Genomic DNA, 23873 nt, shown 5'->3' with positions numbered 1-23873 from the left:
CAATGCACGATCAATGGTTTTAACTAATTCACATAAGACGCGATCAATTGATTCCGTTTCAGCTTCGAGAAACAAAAGATCTTATTTATGGCCAAAGATAATAGAATATGAGGTTATGGATAGTGACCTCACAAACTAATTAACTCACTTGAGTGTCAAAAAATGCGTGCGGACTGCCAATGCATATTAAAGTTAATATTTCAATTAATTGTCAATTAATAAGTATTTTTAACTTTATCATAGCCATCTGACGTTTAGCAATGTGAATTCATAGAGAGATGAGCCAGTCTTGCCAGTGTATATCGAATTCTGATTCATTGCGTTTTTAACATCTAGATTTCAATCATCGCGACAATGCTCGGGAAATCGGTATAAAATCATCGGTAGTTACGCCTTTCGATCTGATAGTGTAAAGTTATCAATATCACCGTACTAGACCCCCTGATACTTTAAACTAAACGTTCATTTATTTCAACGGAATTAATACATTTTCAGGTATTGATTAATGAAATTGTGACCTATTTAATGTATAAATAAAAATATTGTTTCAGCATTTTTTACACCAAGAAATCGATAATCATAAACTAGACAGAGGCACTTCTCACAGTAACCATGAGATTGGTAAAATAAATAACAATTTTAGAATATTTTCTCTAGAAGGTTGTTCTCTTGCATCCTAATCCAGGGGCAGCTTGCTAAAATAGTCCATATGGAGTAGATCGCAAGGCCTATAAGGAGATACTTCACCGCGTAGTGGATCATCTTTAGTCTAGAAAAAAACACGGTTAGACTTTTTAAAACTTGCAAATAGAATTCGATTATCTTAAGCCTGGTAAGAAAAACATGGTTAGACTTTTTAAAACCTCCAAATAGAATTCGATCATCTTAAGCCTGGTAAGAAAAACATGGTTAGACTTTTTATAACCTGCAAATAGAATTCGATCATCTTAAGCCTGGTAAGAAAAACATGGTTAGACTTTTTATAACCTGCAAATAGAAATCGATCATCTTAAGCCTAGTAAGAAAAACATGGTTAGACTTTTTAAAACCTGCAAATAGAATTCGATCATCTTAAGCCTAGTAAGAAAAACATGGTTAGACTTTTTATAACTTTCAAATAGAATTCGATTATCTTAAGCCTGGTAAGAAAAACATGGTTAGACTTTTTATAACTTTCAAATAGAATTCGATTATCTTAAGCCTGGTAAGAAAAACATGGTTAGACTTTTTATAACATCCAAATAGAATTCGATTATCTTAAGCCTAGTAAGAAAAACATGGTAAGACTTTTTATAACTTCCAAATAGAATTCGATCATTTTAAACCTGGAAAGAAAAACATGGTTAGACTTTTTATAACCTGCAAATAGAATTCGATCATCTTAAGCCTGGTAAGAAAAACATGGTTAGACTTTTTATAACTTTCAAATAGAATTCGATTATCTTAAGCCTGGTAAGAAAAACATGGTTAGACTTTTACCTAACCTAACATTTTTGACCTTTTGACCTAACCTAACCTAACCTAACCTCCAAATAGAATATAAAAAAATGTTAATATTTTAGGTTCACACTCATATAATGAAGTCGGTTCATTGTAAAGTGTACACATGAGACAAACTAGCCGTTTCCCGGCAGGGGTAGACAGAGTGGACGGATCGCTAAACAAGTCGATCGTGGCACACACCCCTTGCTTCATTCACATTCATACATCGTCTCATAGACACCCTTCTGTTATTCTGACTGTTGATACGGCCTTACTCGAGTTAGAAAGGCAAACAAATAGGATATTTAATCGGTGATTCAATCCCATATTGTATTTGTATACCTTTCGTGGAAGAATTGGGCTTTTGTGCGGATATTATTAATATTCATATTGCGCGTTAGAAGGTGATTTTTATTCATTAAAATCACCTACCTACAGCTTCACAAATTTGGGTAGCTGCGGCTGAAGGACATTAAAGGTACCACCCAAATATGGGTAGCTATCGCTCGAAGGCATTCGAAGTGCTACCCAAATTTGAGTAGCTATCGTTCAAGGGCATAAGAGGTGTGCTACACAAATTTGGGTAGCTCTCGCTCAAGAGCATTAGAGGTGCTACCCAAATTTGGGTAGCTATCGCTCGAAGGCATTCGAAGTGCTACCCAAATTTGAGTAGCTATCGTTCAAGGGCATAAGAGTTGTGCTACCCAAATTTGGGTAGCTCTCGCTCAAGAGCATTAGAGGGTCTACCCAAATTTGGGTTAAAAATCTATCGTTCAAGGGAATTAAAGGTGCTACCCAAATTTGGATAGCTATCGATCGAAGGCATTCGAAGTGCTACCAAAATTTGAGTAGCTATCGTTCAAGGGCATTAGAGCTGAGCTATCCAAATTTGGGTCAAAGCATAGAGGATCAAGAGCATAGAGGAGCTACCCAAATTTGGATATATACCGACCTGGATTAGCACAATAACAATACCACGGTTACCTGTAATATCTTGCCCTACATTCCGGAATATTATCAGGCTTCTGTTTCAGCAGGTACAGTCTGATTCCGTCCAGCATTGTCTTGACGTATTCATTCCAGTTGACAGCCTCCATGTCCATGTTGAACTCTGCCTGGTCTCCGGGGGACATGGATCCCAGCAGCTGCTTCACGTTGTCGTGCCCGAAGGACCATTTTATAAGACCGAAGAACTGCAGGGCGTCAAGGAACTTGTCTATCTTTTTGTGGGCGTTTACCATCCTGAAATCAGTAGAAATTTATGTTTAAAATTTATAAGAATTCGATCGAGTTTTTTTGGTGTGTAGAATATTGTAAATGAAGCAGGGAAAGTGTCGTTAGTTGGCATAGAACAAAGAAGAAAACAATAAATGCTTTGTTTACGTGTTTTGTGATCCAAATATTTGGACAATTGGGCCTTAAATTTCAAATACAAAATGTGTTGATAAATGAGCATGATAACGAAATTCAAATGGGATGCAGATCTTCGACGTCAGACAAGTGTAAGAGAGACATAGCGCGTACTAAATGGTGTATAACCAAAATATGACGTCAGCGTCTCCCTTTCTGTAATTTCAACAAATTAATCTAGCAGTATACAGGCAATTCGCATTGTAATATCACCATTTCATCTGCGAAAATGAAATTTGCTTACGAATTACTAGTCCTTTTAACAATAACTGGCTGCGTAAAAAACTTTATGATTTAGAGGCCTTTCGGTTTTTTTTTTAATTTTTACAAAAATTCAGATCCTGTCATGATAGTCAGTGACGACATTTATTTCCGTTCAAATTAGTACGGAAGCCTTTAAGGGGGGCTAGGGTTTTAAAATATTTTTTTTTGTATTTTTTTTAAATAAATGCTTAATATGTTAAGAATTTTGTGTTCAAATTTCAAGTTGATTGGAGCAAAATTGACGAAGTTACGAGTATTTTTATACCTGTCGGATTTTAATTCCTACCCGACCATACGTATAAGCCGAGCAGAGCAGGAAGCTGAGAAACAAACTAAAGAAGGCAGGATTTGTCGTAGACAGGAGCAAAAAGGTGCTTTAGACATCATGGATGATAGCAACATCCTTTATGGACCTGGCATTGATGATTCAGTGCGAGGTAAGCCGATAAAAATTGCTTATAAACGTTTAATACCAGATTTTTAAGTGTTCAAAACTTTATAGCGTTTTTCCCACAACTCACGTTTTCAAAGTCGGTGACCGCCATAACTTCAAAACTACTGCACCGATCCTTTTGAAATTTTGAAAACTATTTCTGTACATAATTTACGAGGTAACGCTGGAGAGTTTTTTTCAAATTTGTTAACAATTATTATTTTACAATAACAAATTAGCCGATTTTTTTCACTAAAAATAGCGTTTTTCCCTTCAAAGTGTTCCAAAAAAGTGAAAAATTAAAATTTCGAAAAACCCTCCCAGCGTTACCTGGGAAAAACTATTATCTAACGAATTAACTTTGATTTTTTGATTTCAGATGACCCAGCACCGAGTTATGAGGGGCACCGCCATTCTACTTTTTTTTGAGACACGTCCGAATAATTGCTGCCAATGCCGTGTTTTTTAATATTTCTCCGTGAAAATTTTACAAAACATTCTTAAAATGTCATACTTTACTGTCCTATTAGATTTAATAAAGAAATTTTAACTGTGTTGTCACAAAAAATGCCTTTTTTTGTACGAATTAACCCTAGCCCCCCCTTAAGAGTTTTTTTCTCCTTTTTCTATGTTTGTTAGGGTTGTGGAGTATTCCTCTGTAAATAGCGTTCCTATGAGAATCAAAATTAACCTGTCAGTGTATCAACTCGTGGCCGGGATGCTTCTAGGATTTATCAGGCGAGTGTGTGTCATATATAAGAACCACGCTATGCGCTGCGGTAAGTCAGTCTTTAGTACTCAATCGATCAGTCACGTTCAAGCGTCCAGCTGCAACTGAAAAGGGCCAATGGGACATTCCTACATTTAACGGAGGCTACAATTAACCAACAACTTTGTGGGAATTAACTGTGAGCCCTTTTGCGCTTGCATCATCTGCCGACCAGGTCCACAACACCTGGAAGACCCATGGTCTTCACCATCAGTGATGAACACCACATACAAGTCCGGTCTCCGCTTCTAAGAATTATCAACTTCACTTCACTCCACCAACGTTTCGCAAATACAGTGTTGACCATCAGCCTGGGAAATTCGCCACCGATAATGTCCACAAACTGCGTTGAGCATCGGTCCGGAGTCATCATCACATCTACACTGACTTCAATAAACACTCCGAAATCTACAACCCCTTTCATTCACGAATTTCACCTTATCAAAGGGTTATAAATACATTTCTCGTCGGTAGAAAGCTTTTTATAGTAGTGCACTTTACGTACATCATATGCTCTTAAAATGTATTTGTCTAATATATACAGGATTTTCCAATAAGAGGTGTTATTTTGAATAGCCCTGCTATTTCGGTAGATGTTACTTTCGAAGCTGTCATTTTTTAACATTTGACAAGTAGAAACTACGCCGTTAATAAAAATGGAACGATACACGCTTCAACAACACATTGAAATTATTAAAATTCACTATTATTAATTATTAGAATTCAATCGAAAAATCTTCTTGAGTGATGAGGTCCATTTCCACCTCGGTGGCTTCATCAACAAGCAAAATTGTCGCATCTGGGGCTCGAAAAACCCAAGATTTATTGTTGAAAAGCCTCTCTATCCTCAATTTGTGACTGTTTGGTGCGGTTTATGGTCCAGCGGAGTTATTGGACCTTGCTTTTTCTAAAATGAGGCTGGAGCAACAGTTACGGTGAATGGATTGCGCTATCGACGGATGATTAATGATTTTTTATGGCTAAAATTAGATGGTTTTGATCTGGACAACGTTTACTTTCAACTAAACGGCCCTACGTGCCACATTAACAACGAAACCATTGATATTTTACGATTGAATATCAAAATAACACCTCTTATTGGAAAACCCTGTATTTTAATAACGTGACATTGATTTTTCAATAGTTTTATAATAATTGACAACAGTTACTTTTAACTTACTTGGGTTTGTTCCCTGTAGCCACGAGGAATGTGTCCAGAATCAGAGCAGGAATAAAATGCAGGAAAAACCACAGAAGCTTGTACGTATACATGCTGTATGTTATGTATATAAAATTGTACCTGGAAGAATAATAAAAAATTAATAATAATACCACTCTGACATTGTTCAAAAGCTATTAGTTATATATACATGTATAGTTAAGACGACACAAAATCCTAAAATAAAGTCGAAATCTTAACGACATGAGTGAAGAAGACGCGAACATAAATAATCAACTGAACGCGGTTGGCGCTAAAAATAAGTACTTTAAAGAAGCGAAGCTAGCAGTCCACAATGGAGTGCTGGTACCCTCCCTGATGTATGGCAGTGAGGCATGGAACTGGCAAAGGAAGGATGAAAGTAGACTGAACGCTGAAGAAATGAGATCCCTGAGGCGAATGTATTGTAAAACCTTGTCTTTATAAGTTTCATCCTATTACAAATGTGGATATCCACGAAGAATGCTAACCAAAGCACTTATTATTATTTTTTTTATTTAATTTCTCATAAATCAAGCGTGTAACACAAAAAGAGGTTACAAAGGACATCTCAGCGGCATATTGTACGCCCATACGGGCTTTTACAAACATGTGATACATACATAATTTAGCATATACATACATAAATGCCCAAAATGTTTAACATGTTACCGAGTAATATAAAATATTGCAAATTCTCAAATAGAATCAGATATATGCTGAAACATGGCTCATAAGCAGAGATGTGCAAAATGGGTACCCAAAACCATTTGAAATGCAAAATGGAAATAGGTCAAAACTTTTCCATTTGAAAATGCAAAATGCAAAATGGTTTTTAGAAAAGCATTTCAAATGCAAAATGCAAAATACATATTTTCAAAATGCATTGAAAATGCAAAATGGTTTCTCAGGTCAAACAATTAAAATAATTATAGAATTTTGTCATTTAATAATGGACATCAATGTAGAACAAACATATTACATGATGGTAAATCCAAAAACACCACGACTACAGATTGTGAAACCACAAAAATTTGCGCGGGACTAATGTTGCCAACGTAAAAACATAGAAACTGCTATCTAAATTTTAATATTACAGCGTCATGGCCCCATGTTCAGTATTTGAATCAGTATTTTTTGTAATGGTATCACTCAATTGCCAGGGCTCCTACCAGGGAGCAACTTGACAAATGTAAATTATCTCTCATAGCGAGGTTGAGGACCGACTGATATTTGGGGCTTATGAAAAAAAGATGAGTGGAGATAGTAGGAAGTATGTTGCAAAAAAGCATTTAAAATGGAAAATGCATTGAGAAAAGTATTTAAAATGCAAAATGGTTTTTAGAAAAGCATTTAAATGCAAAATGGAAAATACCCATTTTGCATTTCCATTTGAAATGGATTTATTTGAAATAAAGCACATCTCTGCTCATAAGTAGAGATACTTTATAATAGTCATCACTATCAATGCTGAAATATGGCTCATAAGTAGAGATACTTTATAATAGTCATCACTATCGATTAATAGTTGTTATTAATTAGCATGTAGATTTAGATTGTGTGCGCCAATAATAATAATCTGGTAATAATTAGTCGCCTGTAATATCAATACAAATTGAAAATATCTTCCGAGAAAAATAAATGCCGCCGACGGGAATTGAACCCGCGCCTTCTGATGTCCGGTCAGACGCTCTCGACCACTGAGCCACGTTGGTTTATTTCCAACCCGCCAAATACTTAAATATGTACTAGTACTTCAATCAACAATTACTGCTTATTCAGGCGACTAATTATTTCTTATAATAATATATTATTCTTTGTGCTGTGCATAAAAACCTTGTCTTATAAACATTAGTTTATCATTAAAAAAATAATAATAATAATCTATTTTTTTATAATTAGTAACAATATTATGTTCATTTGTAATCAGTAATAATATTATGTACACATATTTACATTGTAATTGAACATGTACATCCTGTTGACATGCTGCTTAATTGAACTTTACTGGATAATACTTTAAATAATAAAAAACAGTAATCATGAAGTAAAATTTGCTATTTAAATTATCTAGAACCCATGCAGAAGAACAGTATGTTGTTGGAGGCGGGTTTAGGTACCGCCGCCCAGGGAATCATTTATTGGATAACCAAACCTCTACCGTAGGTCACTCCAAGTGGTTCACTGCGTATGGTGAATTAGCAGGGGTGCCCGGGTACATCGGGTGAGTTGTGTTCCAGATGCACCTGCTCATCAGCTGCCTGGCGTGCTGGATCAGGAGAGGCTGGTTTGGGGAGACCAGACCTCTCAAACCGGTCTCTCTTGACCCAACGCCTTATACAGGATTTTCCAATAAGAGGAGTTATTTTGAATAGCCCGCTATTTCGGTAGATGTTACTTTTCAAGCTGTAATTTTTTGACATTTGACAAGTAGAAACTACGCCATTAATAAAAATGGAAATATACACGCTTCAACAACGCATTGAAATTATTAAAATTCACTTGAGTGAATCAAATGCAAATCATCTTGAGTGATGTGGCCCATTTCCACCACGGCGGCTTCGTCAACAAGCAAAATTGTCGCATCTGGGGCTCGGAAAACCCAAGAGTTATTGTTAAAAAGTCTATCTATCTTCAATTTGTGACCATTTGGTGCGGTTTATGGTCTGTCGGAGTCATTGGACCTTACTTTTTCGAAAATGAGGCTGAAGCAACAGTTACGGTGAATGGATTGCGCTATCGAGAGATGATTAATGATTTTTCATGGCCGGAATTGGATGGTATTAATCTAGACAACGTTTACTTTCAACAAGACGGCGCTACGTGCCACACAAGCAACGAAACCATTGATCTTTTAAGATTGAATATCAAAATAAAATCTCATATTGGAAAACCCTGTATATCATTAGTCCGTCACTCCTGGACACACTAATCCCTAGATTCCTAACATAACATAACATGACATAACATGACATGACATGACATGACATGACATGACATGACATGACATGACATGACATGACATGACATGACATGACATGACATGACATGACATGACATGACATGACATGACATGACATGACATGACATGACATGACATGACATGACATGACATGACATGACATGACATGACATGACATGACATGACATGACATGACATGACATGACATGACATGACATGACATGACATGACATGACATGACATGACATGACATGACATGACATGACATGACATGACATGACATGACATGACATGACATGACATGACATGACATGACATAACATAAACATAAACATAACATACTTAACATAAACGGTACAGAGCTGGTAACAGTAGATTATCACAAAATTATAAAAATAGGAACCTGTGTACAATATAAGTGGGCGCTTTTCGTTATTTAACCAAAGATTTTTCTAAAATTAGTAGCGTTTTTTTTTAAACAGAATTATGAAATTGAACTGCAAGTTACAATCGAATATCTAAATGACTCGGTCATAATGATATTGTTGTTCCAATTACAAATTATTTTCGATTTTTCTAGTTGTTATATGGAAAGTACTTTGGAAGGTAAGTACTGTCTTTAATTCTGTAGTGATTATTCTATAACCCTTACCACATGCAATCCGGTAGGGGAACAGTGTGGCCATATTTCAAACCATTGGTGAGTAGGCGAGACCAAATGCAGTAGTTGTTAGGAGATGGGGTGAAGTTGTATATAGGAGGTTCTTCATATCTGAAAATAAATGTATTCATTTTCTTTATTTGCTTACTGATATTGGCTTTGATTTAAAAAGTTATCATTTTAATAAAAGAATTCATATCTTAAAGAATTAAATTGAATTGATCTACACTATTTCTAGTGAAATTTCGGTTTAGATTTCAGCCATTTCCGGCCAAAACTTCGGCTCAGCCGAAACCTGCAGTTGTGATATTGTGATACTCGTTGCTTGTATAGAAGTAGACTATGTATGCCTTCAGAATTACTTAAATATTCATTTAAAAAAAAGCTCTTCAATAAAAGTTGAAAGTGATTGTAATTTTCCAAATATTTTATTTTTTTGTCCAAATTTGTAAACCAATTTAGGTATATCCTTTATATATTTATTATTAAATTTAATGCAAATCAAATTTGACAATGTTAACTTTTTATTATTGTGACAGCTGTTTCGGTATTCAAGGCTATTTTCAAACACTTTAAAAAATAATAAAGTATCTGCAGAACTTAATAATAACATTATTAATTTGATTTACATAAAATTTTTAAATAATGGAGTTCTACCAACTAAACAAAAAAAAACTTTTATTTCGTGTGCATTTTATTTAACACTAACTTTAAGAAGTTTAACAGTAACACCAATAAAAATTACAATTTTCTGGGTATATATGGTTTTCGAACAAATTTCAGCTTATGATATGAGCAGAAGAGGACAACTGTCATGTTGTTAAGCTTTTCAGTTCATTACAATTTGTTACCAAGCTAAAACGTACATAGAATCGGCATACGGTGACCTTTCAAATGTCAAAAAAATCAATATGACGTGAGTTTGAAAATCAGGTCTTTCTATAGTACCATGTACATTGTACAGTTATGAACATAATTTTGTTTACTATTTTTTCTGCGTATTTTGTGTTCAAAGACTCTAATTTTGTGTCTTCAATTTGGTTAACACGTTGAACGCCATGTATGTCACCGGTGACCTCATAACGAAAATCGTAATTTTTCTCCCATTGCGCCATTACGGTCACCGGTGACCGCAGTTAATTTTCTTGATTTTCATGGAAAATTTTTGTCAAAAAAAAAGGAATACGTTTTGATGGTCGCTGATGCCATCTCAGTATTTTTTTTTTCAAATTTAAAACGGTAATTTTTCTTCATTTCTACAATGGCGTTCAACGTAAGCACCGTGTCACACAACTGATCTTATTTTAGTTTTTTTAAATCCCAATAATTCTTCGTAGTGCCCAGTACACCGAGCTACATCTTAGGCTGGTCTGGTGAGTGTTTAAAGAAATTAGTTTAGGTCTTATTAGTATATAATGGTAACGTTACTTTTTGGTGCCAACTTGCCAAGCCGCTGCAATCATACCGTTAATACACAAGTCTGCCGGCACCAGCTGCGCGGGGAATTCATCCTTGACGTATATCGCTCTAAACAAAATAAAATAACATGTACACGGTACAATAATCGACCAAAATATGGATACATCAATGGGTGTATTATAAAGATAATTTCACTGTCAATATCAGTGGTAAGCTATTAGCAAATTAGTTTTCCAATATTCTTTCATGATCTATAATATAAAGTAAAGGAACTGGTGAATCGAAAGATGTGAGAATAATAAAAAAAAAATTTGGATATGAGCATTTCGATTTTTTTTCGGCGTTTAAAGGGTTAAAAAAACTTTTGGAGCTGGATTTACGTTTCGACGCATTAATACAATAAACAGTAATCCGGTAACTACATTTTTTTTACTAATTCGACCTAAAGAATTTCAAACCTTTGAAGCCAATATTAACGATTCTCAATCGAAGAATTTGAAACAGAAACGACAGAAAAAATATTCAGTAGCATCTAGGTTTATTTTAGGGAGGTATTTATATTTAGGTCGAATTAGCTTAGTGGTCAGAGCACTTCCCCGGCAAGAGACTGATTTTTTTTAGTGTAAATTTTTAGATTGCGAGTCGTAATAATAATTTTAAAAAAAATTATTTAGTTAAAAATTTTTAATTTGAGGTTTTAATTATTTTTCGACTACTTCGATTATTATTTCGATATTTTCTTTCGATTTTTATGTTCGATCATTTATCGATTATTAAAAAAATAAACGTTCTAACTTAGAACTCGATTTATTCGATTCCGAAAAATCAAATCAAAAAAAGACATAGCGCAAAATAGTCTCCAAATGTAATTTGGATTCACTAGTTTCGCGCTTTTACCACTAGTTTTTAGACATCATTTACATTGGACCCAAGATAGGTTCATCATTACTTTTAACTATTAAATTTAATTATTGAAAAATATATCCAATATCAACAACTCTCAATGAAATAGACAGTAAACAAAAAGGTCCAGTAGTGATTTGAAATTTTCACGGCCAAAAGTGTTTTATTTTTGGGTATTATGCCGTATATGTATATTAAATAGTTATTATTTTCTGAAATCGAATTTATATATATTATTTAATTAGAAAATCAATCATAAAAAAATACTAAATTCGGTTGCCTATGCGTCCTGCGTAATTCTGGTTCAATGAACTCAATTTGCTATGAATTTAAGAATAATTTTCAAAATTGGAACTGAACTGTGAATAATTCAGAAAAATGATAAAGTACCTACCTATAATATAAAATATTGAACAGAAAATATTTTGATATGATTTGAGACTTTTATGACTAAAGTGATAACTAAGTGATTTATTTTTAGGGTATTATGCCGTGTTGCGTTAAATCCTTCTTTCAGCCAACGTTTCGGACACATCTGCCCTAATGATAAATACTGTAATGCCGTCCAAAACTTTATTTTTTTAATTGTAACTGATTTGTCGTGAATTCAGACTATCCCGTGATTTTTCGCGAATCTTCTCTAGTTTATAATATCTATTAATTAGCGGTCGCAATTGTTGCCTCTTTATTTTCTGTCTTTTCGTATATTTTACATTTCATTGACTATTGTTAATATTATTTTTTCAATGATTAAATAATATTACATTTAGGTTTATTTATAAGCTTCAAGTTAATTTATTAAAAGGTTGTGTTAAATTATCGTTGAAGAAAACTATAATACAGGGTTTTCCAATAAGAGGTGTTATTTTGTTATTCAATCGTAAAAGATCAATGATTTCATTGCTTGTGTGGCACTTAGCGCCGTCTTGTTGAAAGTAAACGTTGTAGAAATCAATACCATCCAATTCCAGCCATAAAAAAATCATGAATCATCTTTCGATAGCGCAATCCGTTCATCGTAACTGTTGCTCCAGCCTCATTTTCTAAAAAGTAAGGTCCAAAAACCGCACCAAACAGTTACACGTTGAGGATAGAGAGGCTTTTCAACAATAACTCTCGGGTTTTCCGAGCCCCAGATGCGACAATTTAGCTTGTTGACGAAGCCACCGAGGTGGAAATGGGCCTCATCACTCAAGATGATTTGCATTTGATTCACTCAAGTGAATTTTAATAATTTCAATGCGTTGTTGAAGCGTGTATCGTTCCATTTTTATTGATGGCGTAGTTTCTACTTGTCAAATGTCAAAAATGACAGCTTCAAAAGTAACATCTACCGAATTTATTTTTTATTTTTTTATATTAACTCCACACAGGAGGCCCTGAAGAAAATAATTTCCCTCAGAGCCTATGTCATCTTTGGGGATGCTGTGTGGAGGGTCTTTTTGTGGAGAGGAAGGAGTGAACATGGGTCTTGAAGAGTCCCATGTTGTAGGAGGGAGGAAACACAGAGGCCGGCAGTTCGTTCCACAGCCGAGCTGTTGAACTTAAGAACGAATCGTAGAAGCGACCCGTTCTCATGTGACAAATGTCAACCGTGTACAAATGTTGGGCGCGCGTTTGGCGTGTATCCCGACTACGCACCGGTGCCGAAGGGATCAATGACGCTAGTTCCTCAGAGCATCTTCCATTGTATAACCGATAGAACAAGAACAGCATACCTACCTGACGCCTGTGCTCTAAAGATTGCAGTCCGTTTGTTAAGATTGGGGAATCTATCAAACGGACCGCCCGTTTCTGCACAGAGTCAAGGGTTTTTTTCAGGTATTTAGGGGCTCCCGACCAGAGATGGCTGCCAAATTCGACAGTAGGGCGCACTTGCGATTTGTAAATAGCGGGCTATTCAAAATAACACCTCTTATTGGAAAACCCTGTATAAACAAATCTAAATGAAACATGAAACAGAACAAGACAATGAAAATAAAATAAAAGATAACGATCACAACTCGGAATTAAACCCAGGATCTATTTATTAATTTATTTATAAACTTATATTTTTTATAACAAACTTACTTGATAACACCGTAGCCGATTCCAACAACGAAGCCAGTTGGTCCGTATAGATTATCCACGAACCCAGGAACAGCAGAATCTCCCGATGTGCCGACAACTGGAAATAAGGGATAAAAAAATCATTTTTTATTTCAATGATAAACTAATGTTTATAAGACAAAGTGTTTATGCATAGCACAAACGATAATAAATAATTATAAGCAATAATTAGTCGCCTGTAATATGAAAACAAATTGAAAATATCTCCCGAGTAAAAATACGACGCCATCTAGTGGATTGAGCACTAACAAAGCCTTTCCTACAAAAATACAGTTGGAAAATATATAATAAGCAGTAATTGTTGATTGAAGTACTAGTACATATTGAATTATTTGGCGGGTTGGAAATAAGCCGACGTGGCACAGTGGTGCAGAGCACCTGACCGGACATCAGAAGGCACGGGTTCAATTATACTGTTAAACACACTCATAAAAGAGGACTATTTTTAAATTATTCATTTACCTTCGCTATTAACAGTTCTTATACATAAATATTTAACAGTGTTAGGGAGTTTATATCATTGACCCGTAGACATTGGGATTTGTAGTCATGAGGAACGACTGCGCGACCTTCATTTGGATTTGAAGCCAAATTACTTGACCAAACTGAATAATAAATATTTTTATCAAAAGATATTGCAAATATATAGTACGGACAAATACTTTATTATTTATTTGTATTTTAAATTAGAAAATATAGGCCAGTACAGAATTAAAAATTTTACGATTTCAGAGGCACCTTTGACAATTTTTTGTGAGTCAATGATAATTATTAAAAAAATAATATTTCTCAAATTTACTACGTAAATATAATGATACTTAAATAAAAAAAATTAAACATCTAAAAAAAGGCGTTTTTGTGTCGGAAATTAAAAATTATATACGACAAATTTGTGTTAAGCCCGTCAAAATAGTTTTTTTAATTAATAATTTACATATTATATTTAACTTTATTAGCCTAGTAAAAAAACGTATTTTTTGTAGTTACTATTAATCACAAATAATCGCCAAACTTGTCTGAAAATGGATTTCTTTAATTGCTCATATTTTATAATTTGAAACATAAACAAATAAATTATACAATAGATTCGTACTAAATCTTTGATTAAAAAAATAATAATTCAATTTGCTTGGGTCTCAAAATCAAATTTAAGTTTTGTATGAAAAGGGTCGCGTAACCGTTCTTCTTCAGTTTGTTACGCAGGCAGCAATTTGCAGACCATTAACTAGTTATATCGTGGAGCCTTCACGGAACCAAGGAGGAGTGGAGAGAGATATGAGGCCTTCTTCCTTCGCGGGGCCCTCAGGGAACCTAGGGGAGTGGACTTTTCCCCCATAGGGCCTTCGAGGAACCAATGAGGAGTGGAGCGGAGAGATGAGGCCCTCTTCCTTCGCGGGGCCCTCATGAAACCTAGGGGAGTGGACTCTTCCCCCATAGGGCCTTCGAGGAACCAATGAGGAGTGGAGAGGAGAGATGAGGCCCTCTTCCTTCGCGGGGCCCTCAGGGAACCTAGGGGAGTGGACTCTTTCGCCGTGGGGCCTTCAGAAACCCAACGGGGAGTGGACTCTTCCCCCATGGGGCCTTCGAGGAACCAATAAGGAGTGGAGAGGAGAGATGGGGCTCTCTTCCCTTGTGGGGCCTTCAGGAAATCAACGGGGAGTGGAGAGGAGAGATGAGGCTCTCTTCCCTTGTGAGGCCTTCAGGGAACCAAGGGGGATTGGAGAGGAGAGATGAGATCTGGGAAGACACATTATGGAACCAGAAGACATAGCCACATATCCACTGACAACCCTGGTGAACTTCATAAATGGGACCGGGTGACTGTTAAAGGATTAAGGTATAATGTGAGATAGCACAATGGGCCTATGGTCTAAGTGCTCACGGGAACTACGTGTAAACCGTCTCAACTCTATAAAAAAAATATTGATATTACAATGCGAGCTGTCTGTATACTGTCAGGTTAATTTATTGACAAACTGAATCCTATACGGAGAAAAATTTGTATTGCTGGTTTATTATAAATCTAAAAGTTTATCTGGAAGCAGCCTGTAATACTGTTTTAACCGGATTACGAATAATTTGAAGAGATTCTTAATTAATCTGTAAGTTTTCTCCGTTCTCGTTTCGCTCAACTTGGTTTTGTATTTTGGATGGCTATACATTGACTAATAAAAAAAAATCATTTAAAATTTAAGTCCAAAAAAAAATTAGAATAAGAAAGTGTAATAATTATAACATTGGTATTACCCAAGTTTTCATTTAAATTGAAGTGTTTAAATTGACATACAAAAAATCTAGTGATAGGTTAATTGAATCATACCTACGTCATGTTATCGTTATGCGGTTTATAAAATAACGACAAGTGCCGCACTTCGGTTATCGTGTCAATGACTTCGACAAATAACCAATTTTGTTCATAAACAAACGAGAACTGAAAATTATACAAACAGTACATTTTGTGTGCGAAATGTAAAAGGAGTCGAGTGAATATTGGCTCTAACAGAATGGGTACACTTAACTTATTAATGATTATTGTCCTCGTTGTGATTTTCAAATACTGGATCGTAGTCTTGTGTAAAACACTTTAACTTGGTGCTCATAAATCATTTTATCCATATATTTATTTATTTATATAATTTTTACATTTATTTATAACAATTACAGGTAATATAGCCTAAGACGTTATAATTGTACCATTTATGCAGTGTATATGCAATGCCAAAAATCTCGCAAATGCGCTATAGGACACAAAAAATAAATCTATTTTTTTATCTACCGCATTCAAAAAGCACGTAGCTTTCCCCACAGGTGAGTTCATAAATAAATTAGTGCGGCTTGCTCTACTATATAGAAGATTGTGATGACGTCCTCGAGAGTGAGACTCTGGTACAAAAAAATTTAATTGGGCCAGTACCTCATTATTAGATAAGTGACCGTTTATTAGTAGGAAATAATATTTAAGCAAAGCAATACCTCTACGTGTTTCTAGGGAGTGGTAATTCGTCATGCCTAATATATAAATCGACGGGTAACGTCCATAGAGCCGCGAGAATAAAAACCTTAAAAATAATTATGGACTCTTTCAATGCGTAAAGTGTATGTTAATTCATGTGGAGCCCAGATGATCGAGTTTGATTCAAGTACACTTAGGACTAGTGTGTTATATAATAACGTCAGTGTTTCTGTGTTACGAAACGGATATGAGTTTCTAATTACGAAGCCGAGAAGCCTGTATGCTCTGCTTATTAAATCATCGATGTGTTGGTGAAAAGTTAGTTTGCTGTCGTAAATAACTCCTAGATCTTTGATTTGGTTTAGGTGTTGGAGAATAATTTCTTTGATTGTATATTCAAATACATGCGGTTTCTTTGATCTTGTATACGAGACAATATTGCACTTGGGTGTACTGAAGTTCAAGCCATTTATTTTGGCCCAGTTTGAGACACAGTCAATGTTACGTTGATGGAGAATACAGTCAAGATGGTTTTTTATTGAGGCATATAGTTTCAAGTCATCTGCAAATAGTAAATACAGCGAATGTGTGATGACGGATCCAATATCGTTAATAAAAATCAGAAACAGAAGTGGTCCAAGGATAGACCCATGAGGAACTCCAGAAAAAACTATGAATTCAAAAGAACTGGAACCCTTATTTTATTTGTATATATACAAATTATTTTTTTTTCTTTTCTCCCTAAAGACTCAAAAACTACTGGAACGACTTCGATGAAAACTTTGGTAGTTTATCAAAAAACAGTATTATCTCCTTAAATAAATTAAATGTATTTTTGGTTAGCGAATAATTTAAACCTGTACAAACGAGTTTTTTTAAAAATATCTATTAATTAATATTTAAATAGTTAACCTTATATTATCCATACTACAAAATTTTAATAGTATGCCAATAAAATCCTCAGCACGGGAGATCCCAGTGAGGGTATCATTATATTTATTTGTTACACAAAAACTATAATAGTAGACTAAACACTATTATTGTTATAGTTACCGATGCCAGGCCTGAATACAGCAGCTGGTAGTCCACTGGCCTCTAGCCGCATCACCTCTTCGGCGATTGCTTTCGTAAAGGTGTAGGTGTTTGGCCATCCCATCAGTAGACTGCAAAACAATATTATTTTTTTAAATAAATCAACCTTTCAACTAAAAAAAAACTACAACAAAACTAAACGCAGGAAACCATTTTAAATTATACTGTAATACCAGCTCTTAGAGCACTGGAGTTGGCAACACGGTATAACATCTACATACATAAGCGCATCCTTTACCTGTTTACCACATTGATTACACAATGTTGGATGAAGAAGCAACGCAAGACGGCGTAATAACCCAAAAATAAATCATTATAATAATGTTTCCTTCACATCTGTCATCATAATAAAATTAATGATCCTGACATAATTTTCGATTCATAATTTAATTTTCTTTCTCAAATCACAGAGAGACTTTAAAAACAATAAAAATCTCACATTATTATTTAGTTCGAAGTCAAGTCAAATATAATTCTTTTCTGGTCCCCTCACTTTAAAATCCACTCCGATTTCATAGAACAAACTCAACCTATATTTCTAAGACTATTTTAACTATAAACTCGGTCTACCCTTAGAAACTAAAAATTACAACCACTTGATGAAATATTTAAAATTATTAATTAAAACCTTTACGGCCGTTGTTCCCAACTCGATCGATCAATCTGAGGCTCCGATCAGCCAAGTGATTTGTTCAGTAACCTTGATTCGGCTGTTTCCAAACACCTTTACCGTTGATTATCTTAAGTGGCCCCGCCCACTTTCATAGACAATAAAATGACATCAAAGTAAAAACTTTCAATGTTAAATTTGTATTGACGAATTAATTATTGAATTTATTATTAATGCATACATATATATTTTTTTTAAATACTGTAATACATAAACCTATATATAATATTGTTTTAAACAATCGTTTTTTAAACATATGTTAAAAATAATGTCTTAGCTTGTTTTTAATGCAACCGTGTCTTGGCTTCGCAAATATTTTTCACTCTGTCGACACTTTTTCTAACTAGTCCTTTACTGTCGCCAGCTTAATCCAGTAGTTTGGCTTCCTTAAATTAGTAGATCTTTCTGTTGGAAAGAACGTAGTTGTCCGTTTGAGCCGTGTTGGGCCAAAATTTCGGCTCAACAATTGCGATTGGGAACAACGGCCGTCAGACTTTCACGGCCGCTGTTCCCAATCCTACTGATCAACAGTTAAGCCGAAATTTTGGCTCAACACTGCTCAAGAGCACAACTACGCACTTTCCAACGGAAAGGTGACGACTGAGCGATCTACCAATTTAAGGAAGGTAAACTACTGGATTAAGCCTGCCTCAGTAAATGAATACTTATGAAAAGTGTCGACAGAGTGAAAAATATTCGCGACGTCAAGACACGATGGCATTAAAGTCAAGCACATACTTTATTTTTAACCTATTACATACGCCAGGTAAAAAAAATATATAAAATATCGGTTTATGTAAAAAAAAATTAAATGCATTAATAATAAACACAATAATTAATTCATCAATATTAATTTAACATTGAAAGTTTTTACTTTGATGTCATTTTATTGTCTATAAAATAAAAAGGGCCACTATAAATAAAAATGCAAAAAACGCCACAAAGACAAAGTCTGTGTGAGAGTATTATAGCAGATTATAACGTTTATATGGTGTAAGTATAAAGCATTATAAATAGTGAACTTTTTCTTTGAAGATATAATATATAAAATGAAGTGTTCAAAAATTAAACGAATTGTGAAATGTGAACCAATAATAAGATAAAATGCGACATTCTCAGTAAAGTTTTAAACTGGAAATTAAAAATTATGTCTTAGAAAGAAGAAGTTTTATAAAAGTATATAAAAATTGTGCAATCAAAAACAAGGGCATAAATACGGATGACAATTGGTTTATAAGAAAAAAACGTCATATAGATATTCGCTTGTACCTTGCAGTTGGCAACACTTTCTCAGAAATTTTAGCTGTGTTCAACTGCAGGGAATATAGTTACAAGAAGACTATAGTTACATACCTCAATAATAATAAAAGTAATTATGCTAATTAAGATATGTTAGCAAATTTTACTGATACACCCATTGATGTATAATATTAGTCTATGGATACACCTAATTATAATGTATTTCACATACTTGTAAAAAAAGCCCGTATGGTTGTATAACATTTATAAATAAATTAACAGAGTGTATCGAACAGTTGACAATATCATTTCTTATTAAATACTCTAAAAATATACACATTGTTAGACAGGCATAAAATAAACGACTTCACTTTTTTATTCAAAATTCTAAACTCTAAATTCGACTATTGCGAACTTCTGCAACTCATAAACTTACGAATACCTACAATAACAACACGACAAAATACACCATTCCACTGCAACACACATAAGCGCAATTACATTGCGAACTCCCCAATACAGCGGTTTCACACTATGGGAAACCAATACTTAGGTGATTTCTATATATTTAATATTGACTTTGCGAATTTTGTGGATCACGTTAAAGTTTTATTTCAACACTATTCCTAAATGGAAGTTGTATTTTTGTGAACCAGTCATATCGCTGTATTTTTTAAATTTATGTTCTTGTTCTTTTTATTTTTGTTTCTTGCATATATTATTTTTTAATGTAGTTTTATTTTTATTATTTCTTTCTCATGGTTCAAAATTGTCTGTCATCAAAATTGTACCACCTACATGTAAAAGCCCTCTGGGCGTTAAATAAATAAATAAATGAATGAATAAAAATGCATCGACATCATCATCGTTTCATCAGATGTCGGAAAGGGGGTTAATTTCCATTTGATTCATTTGATTCTATTTGATTCATTCATTTCTTCGAGGAAACAAAATCTAAATTCAAATAGATGTATTCAAAATGGCGGACCATCCAAATAAATGATTTACCCAGGTGTCAGTGTGTTGACAGCATCCTCATTTTCAAAGTCCGCCAAGGCGAGCGCAGTCTTCGGAGACATGCCGGGAGGATAGAACTCCTCGTTCGTTCCCAGCTCCATCCGCTCGCAGTGGGAAAACGCCGTTGACACGTACACCATAGACTAGAAAATGTACAAAATTAAGAAAGAAACTTCAGAAATTATGAGTACTTGGTGAAATTAACCGTACTAAATCAACGTTGCTACAGCACTAAATTCACGTTCACACAAATACGACGTTGGGAATACTATCAGATATGGTTGAACAACTGACCATAACCATTAGTCATAACCACCATAACCAAATAACCATAAACAGTGGCGGCTGGTGACTTTTGGTTGTACTAGAATGCTTATACATATTAAAATAAATTACATTATTGATGTTATTGTAGCCGAAATTTTTTTTTGAAAATTCGAATTTTTTTATGAAGATTTTCAGGAAATCCGTGCAGCGCACGACCAAAACTTTTGTTTTGGACAAACAAAATCAATAATTTCAAATTTTTCAATCATAGCACTCTATCACACACAAAAGTCACTGGCCGCCACTGACCATAAATCATACAGTTAGGAGATTTGCTTCTGCAGCCAAAGTTCTTGGTAAACATTCTTGAATTTAATTTTTAATTCTTCGTTTTTTGTCAGTTCCATAAGTCGTTCATCAAAGTGGGATGATCCTGCTGTGTTGACATTTGAAAAAAGGATTCTACACTTGGAACCTCTCTGTTATGTCCATGTTTAAAATTTCCTGGAATCGTTTCCCAAAATCATCGTAGTGGTTCTCCAAGTTTTATTGGAACGAAGTAAAACAATCTATTGTTATTTAACTCTGCCCAATTCTTATACATAGAATTTGTCTGCCGTCAGCCTTCTAGATTTCCTTAAAGCCTCCTAATTTTTTTTTAGTCTTTTACTGCCCCCCTGAAAGCCTCCAGCGCCTGCAAGGGGGCTTTATCGCCCACTTGCAGGCGCTGGACTGTCAAGAGTCAACCACATCCAAGAACGTGGTTGACTCTAGATAGTTGTCACTAGGAAAAAGTAAAATTTCAGTTTTTCACACCAGGTCCTGGACCAACCCATAAGGACATACAGATGGTATAAGGAAATCAGTTATATGTACAGATTGTAACAGCATGTACCCGAAGGTATAATATGCTGTATCGTGTGTTACCGTGCTACTGGAACGAGGCGGAGTGCGTATCACGTGATCTTCTGTATCCAACTACTAGGTGTAAAGGATTTTTTGTTTTAAATCGATAAAAACTGCATCGGACAGCAAAATGGTATTTCCGTTCTTAAATCCAAATATTATCAGGAATCTCTGGTTAAAATCCTTCTGTTACGACGTGCTGTTACACCCTGTATATAAAACAAAGCATATGTTTTTTTAGATGGTCGTCTGTATACCTTCAAGTTGTCCATCTTTTTGCACAAGGAGATGATGTCGGCTGTTCCCATGACGTTGACCTTGATGGCTCTCTTCAGGGGCTCGTCAAACCTGAAGACATTTTAGAAAATATTATTTTCTATTAAGCATGGTAAAGTTGTTGTTTTCAATCGACCGTTTTGCATTCCTGTAAAATTGTTCGTACGTTCCGTTTCTGTTTCAAGATGGTGAAAGAAGAGAGAAGAGAGAAGAGAGAAGAGAGAAGAGAGAAGAGAGAAGAGAGAAGAGAGAAGAGAGAAGAGAGAAGAGAGAAGAGAGAAGAGAGAAGAGAGAAGAGAGAAGAGAGAAGAGAGAAGAGTGAAGAGAGAAGAGAGAAGAGAGGAGAGAGAAGAGAGAAGAGAGAAGAGAGAAGAGAGAAGAGAGAAGAGAGAAGAGAGAAGAGAGAAGAGAGAAGAGAGAAGAGAGAAGAGAGAAGAGAGAAGAGAGGAGAGAGGAGAGAGGAGAGAGGAGAGAGGAGAGAGGAGAGAGGAGAGAGGAGAGAGGAGAGAGGAGAGAGGAGAGAATTACAACTTATTATTCACCTTACGGTAGCAGCGCAGTGCATCACAATGTTGACATTGCTGGTGAGTAGGTCTCGGGTTGCTTGTGTCATCCCCATATCTGGTACTCCCAGCTCCCCCTCCACTGCCTGCAGCTTGCATCGCCACTGGCCTGGGAGGGTCTCAAACACCTGGAAGCAGAAACTAAATTTAATTTCATTTTTGTAAATAATATCGTTTGGTTGGCTGAAATTGCCATTCGGCAAAAGTCCACTTAGGGCCGGTCCTGTGCAGGTGCAATCGGAGCAGTCCGCTTCTGGCGCCGACAAAATAATATTACACACAACATTTTTTTTAAGATTAAGAAATCTTCAGGACAAGGATTGATATCTGAACGACACTGGAGATCTGCGCCTTTTGACCATGGCAGAAATTAATTTAAAATATGTATTATATTATACATCTTGTCAGAACTCCAGAAACACTAAATAAGTGTTCAACGACTCTTCATAACTTATGATTTGGTAATAATAGATTATTTATCTAATTATTGCTTGGGGAGGAGCAACAAACTCGGCTATCGATTAAATAGAAATCGCACAGAAAATGATTTTAAAGATAATACTAAAAAAACATAGACCGACTGATACAGACCAAATATTCTAAACTACCAATACTAAACTACATTTTTGACCAAAAAAACAAATTTCAACATACAAAAAATATCACTAACAGACCAGTTAGACAAGCGTACAAAGAAAACAAAACTCCGACGTTAAATACAAGCTTTGGACAAAGACACTATCAATACCATGCTATAAAAGCATTCAACAGTCTAACACTTGAAAATAAAATTTATGAAAGCAAAAATAAACCCAGACACAATATTACAAAATGGATTAAAGAACAAAAAAGACAATAATACCGAAATTTCATAACATAAAATAATAAAACCTACACGTAACACTCAAAACCAATATAAAACACATATCACTCACAAACACACACAACATATAAAATAAATATACCGATTTTAACTTTATTTATTTTTATTTTACTTTAATTTCGAATCTAAATTTTTAGTTTAAAATTAATCTTAATCTCATGTTTTCTTTTTCTTCACCAACATTATATAATATATTTTCTTTAAATGTATTATGTATATTTTTTTGTATTATAAAATGGAAGCCTCAGCACGGGTAAGCCACCCAGTGAGGCCAACATTACTGGATTGTACTATGAAATGTAAAATATTGTACCAAAACAAAAATTTACAGTTTTATTCATAATTAAGTACTGAATTAATTGTAGTAATTTACCTGGTCATCTAGAAGGGACTTCAT

General features: G+C 34.8%; 1 protein-coding gene across 1 annotated transcript; it reads right to left on the bottom strand.

The window, feature by feature from the left end:
• Positions 1-676: 676 nt before the first annotated feature.
• Positions 677-23873, bottom strand: LOC149410745 (fatty acyl-CoA reductase wat-like). Its single transcript, XM_089648327.1, has 12 exons — positions 23850-23873; positions 22573-22721; positions 22012-22102; positions 20573-20724; positions 17617-17726; positions 14865-15191; positions 13572-13668; positions 10608-10706; positions 9171-9290; positions 5539-5658; positions 2481-2724; positions 677-769 (listed from the first exon to the last, which is right to left on the bottom strand). The coding sequence occupies exons 1-12, from the start codon at positions 23871-23873 to the stop codon at positions 677-679; spliced, it is 1626 nt and encodes a 541-aa protein (XP_089504453.1).

Source organism: Hesperophylax consimilis, chromosome 27 (assembly GCF_061612785.1).
Source record: "Hesperophylax consimilis isolate HC1 chromosome 27, BYU_Hcon_1.0, whole genome shotgun sequence".
Lineage (NCBI taxonomy): Eukaryota > Metazoa > Arthropoda > Insecta > Trichoptera > Limnephilidae > Hesperophylax > Hesperophylax consimilis.
This window is presented reverse-complemented; position numbering and strand designations above follow the sequence as displayed.

Bases quoted from the DNA above. Each gene is read 5' to 3' on its own strand.
- LOC149410745 (XM_089648327.1), bottom strand. From the start codon at position 23,873: ATGAAGTCCCTTCTAGATGACCAG. The intron at 10,707-13,571 runs GTAAGTTTGTTA...TATTTTGTTTAG, and splicing joins ATCGGCTACGGTGTTATCAA to AGCGATATACGTCAAGGATG. The intron at 9,291-10,607 runs GTAACGTTACCA...ATTTATTTTCAG, and splicing joins TGGCAAGTTGGCACCAAAAA to ATATGAAGAACCTCCTATAT.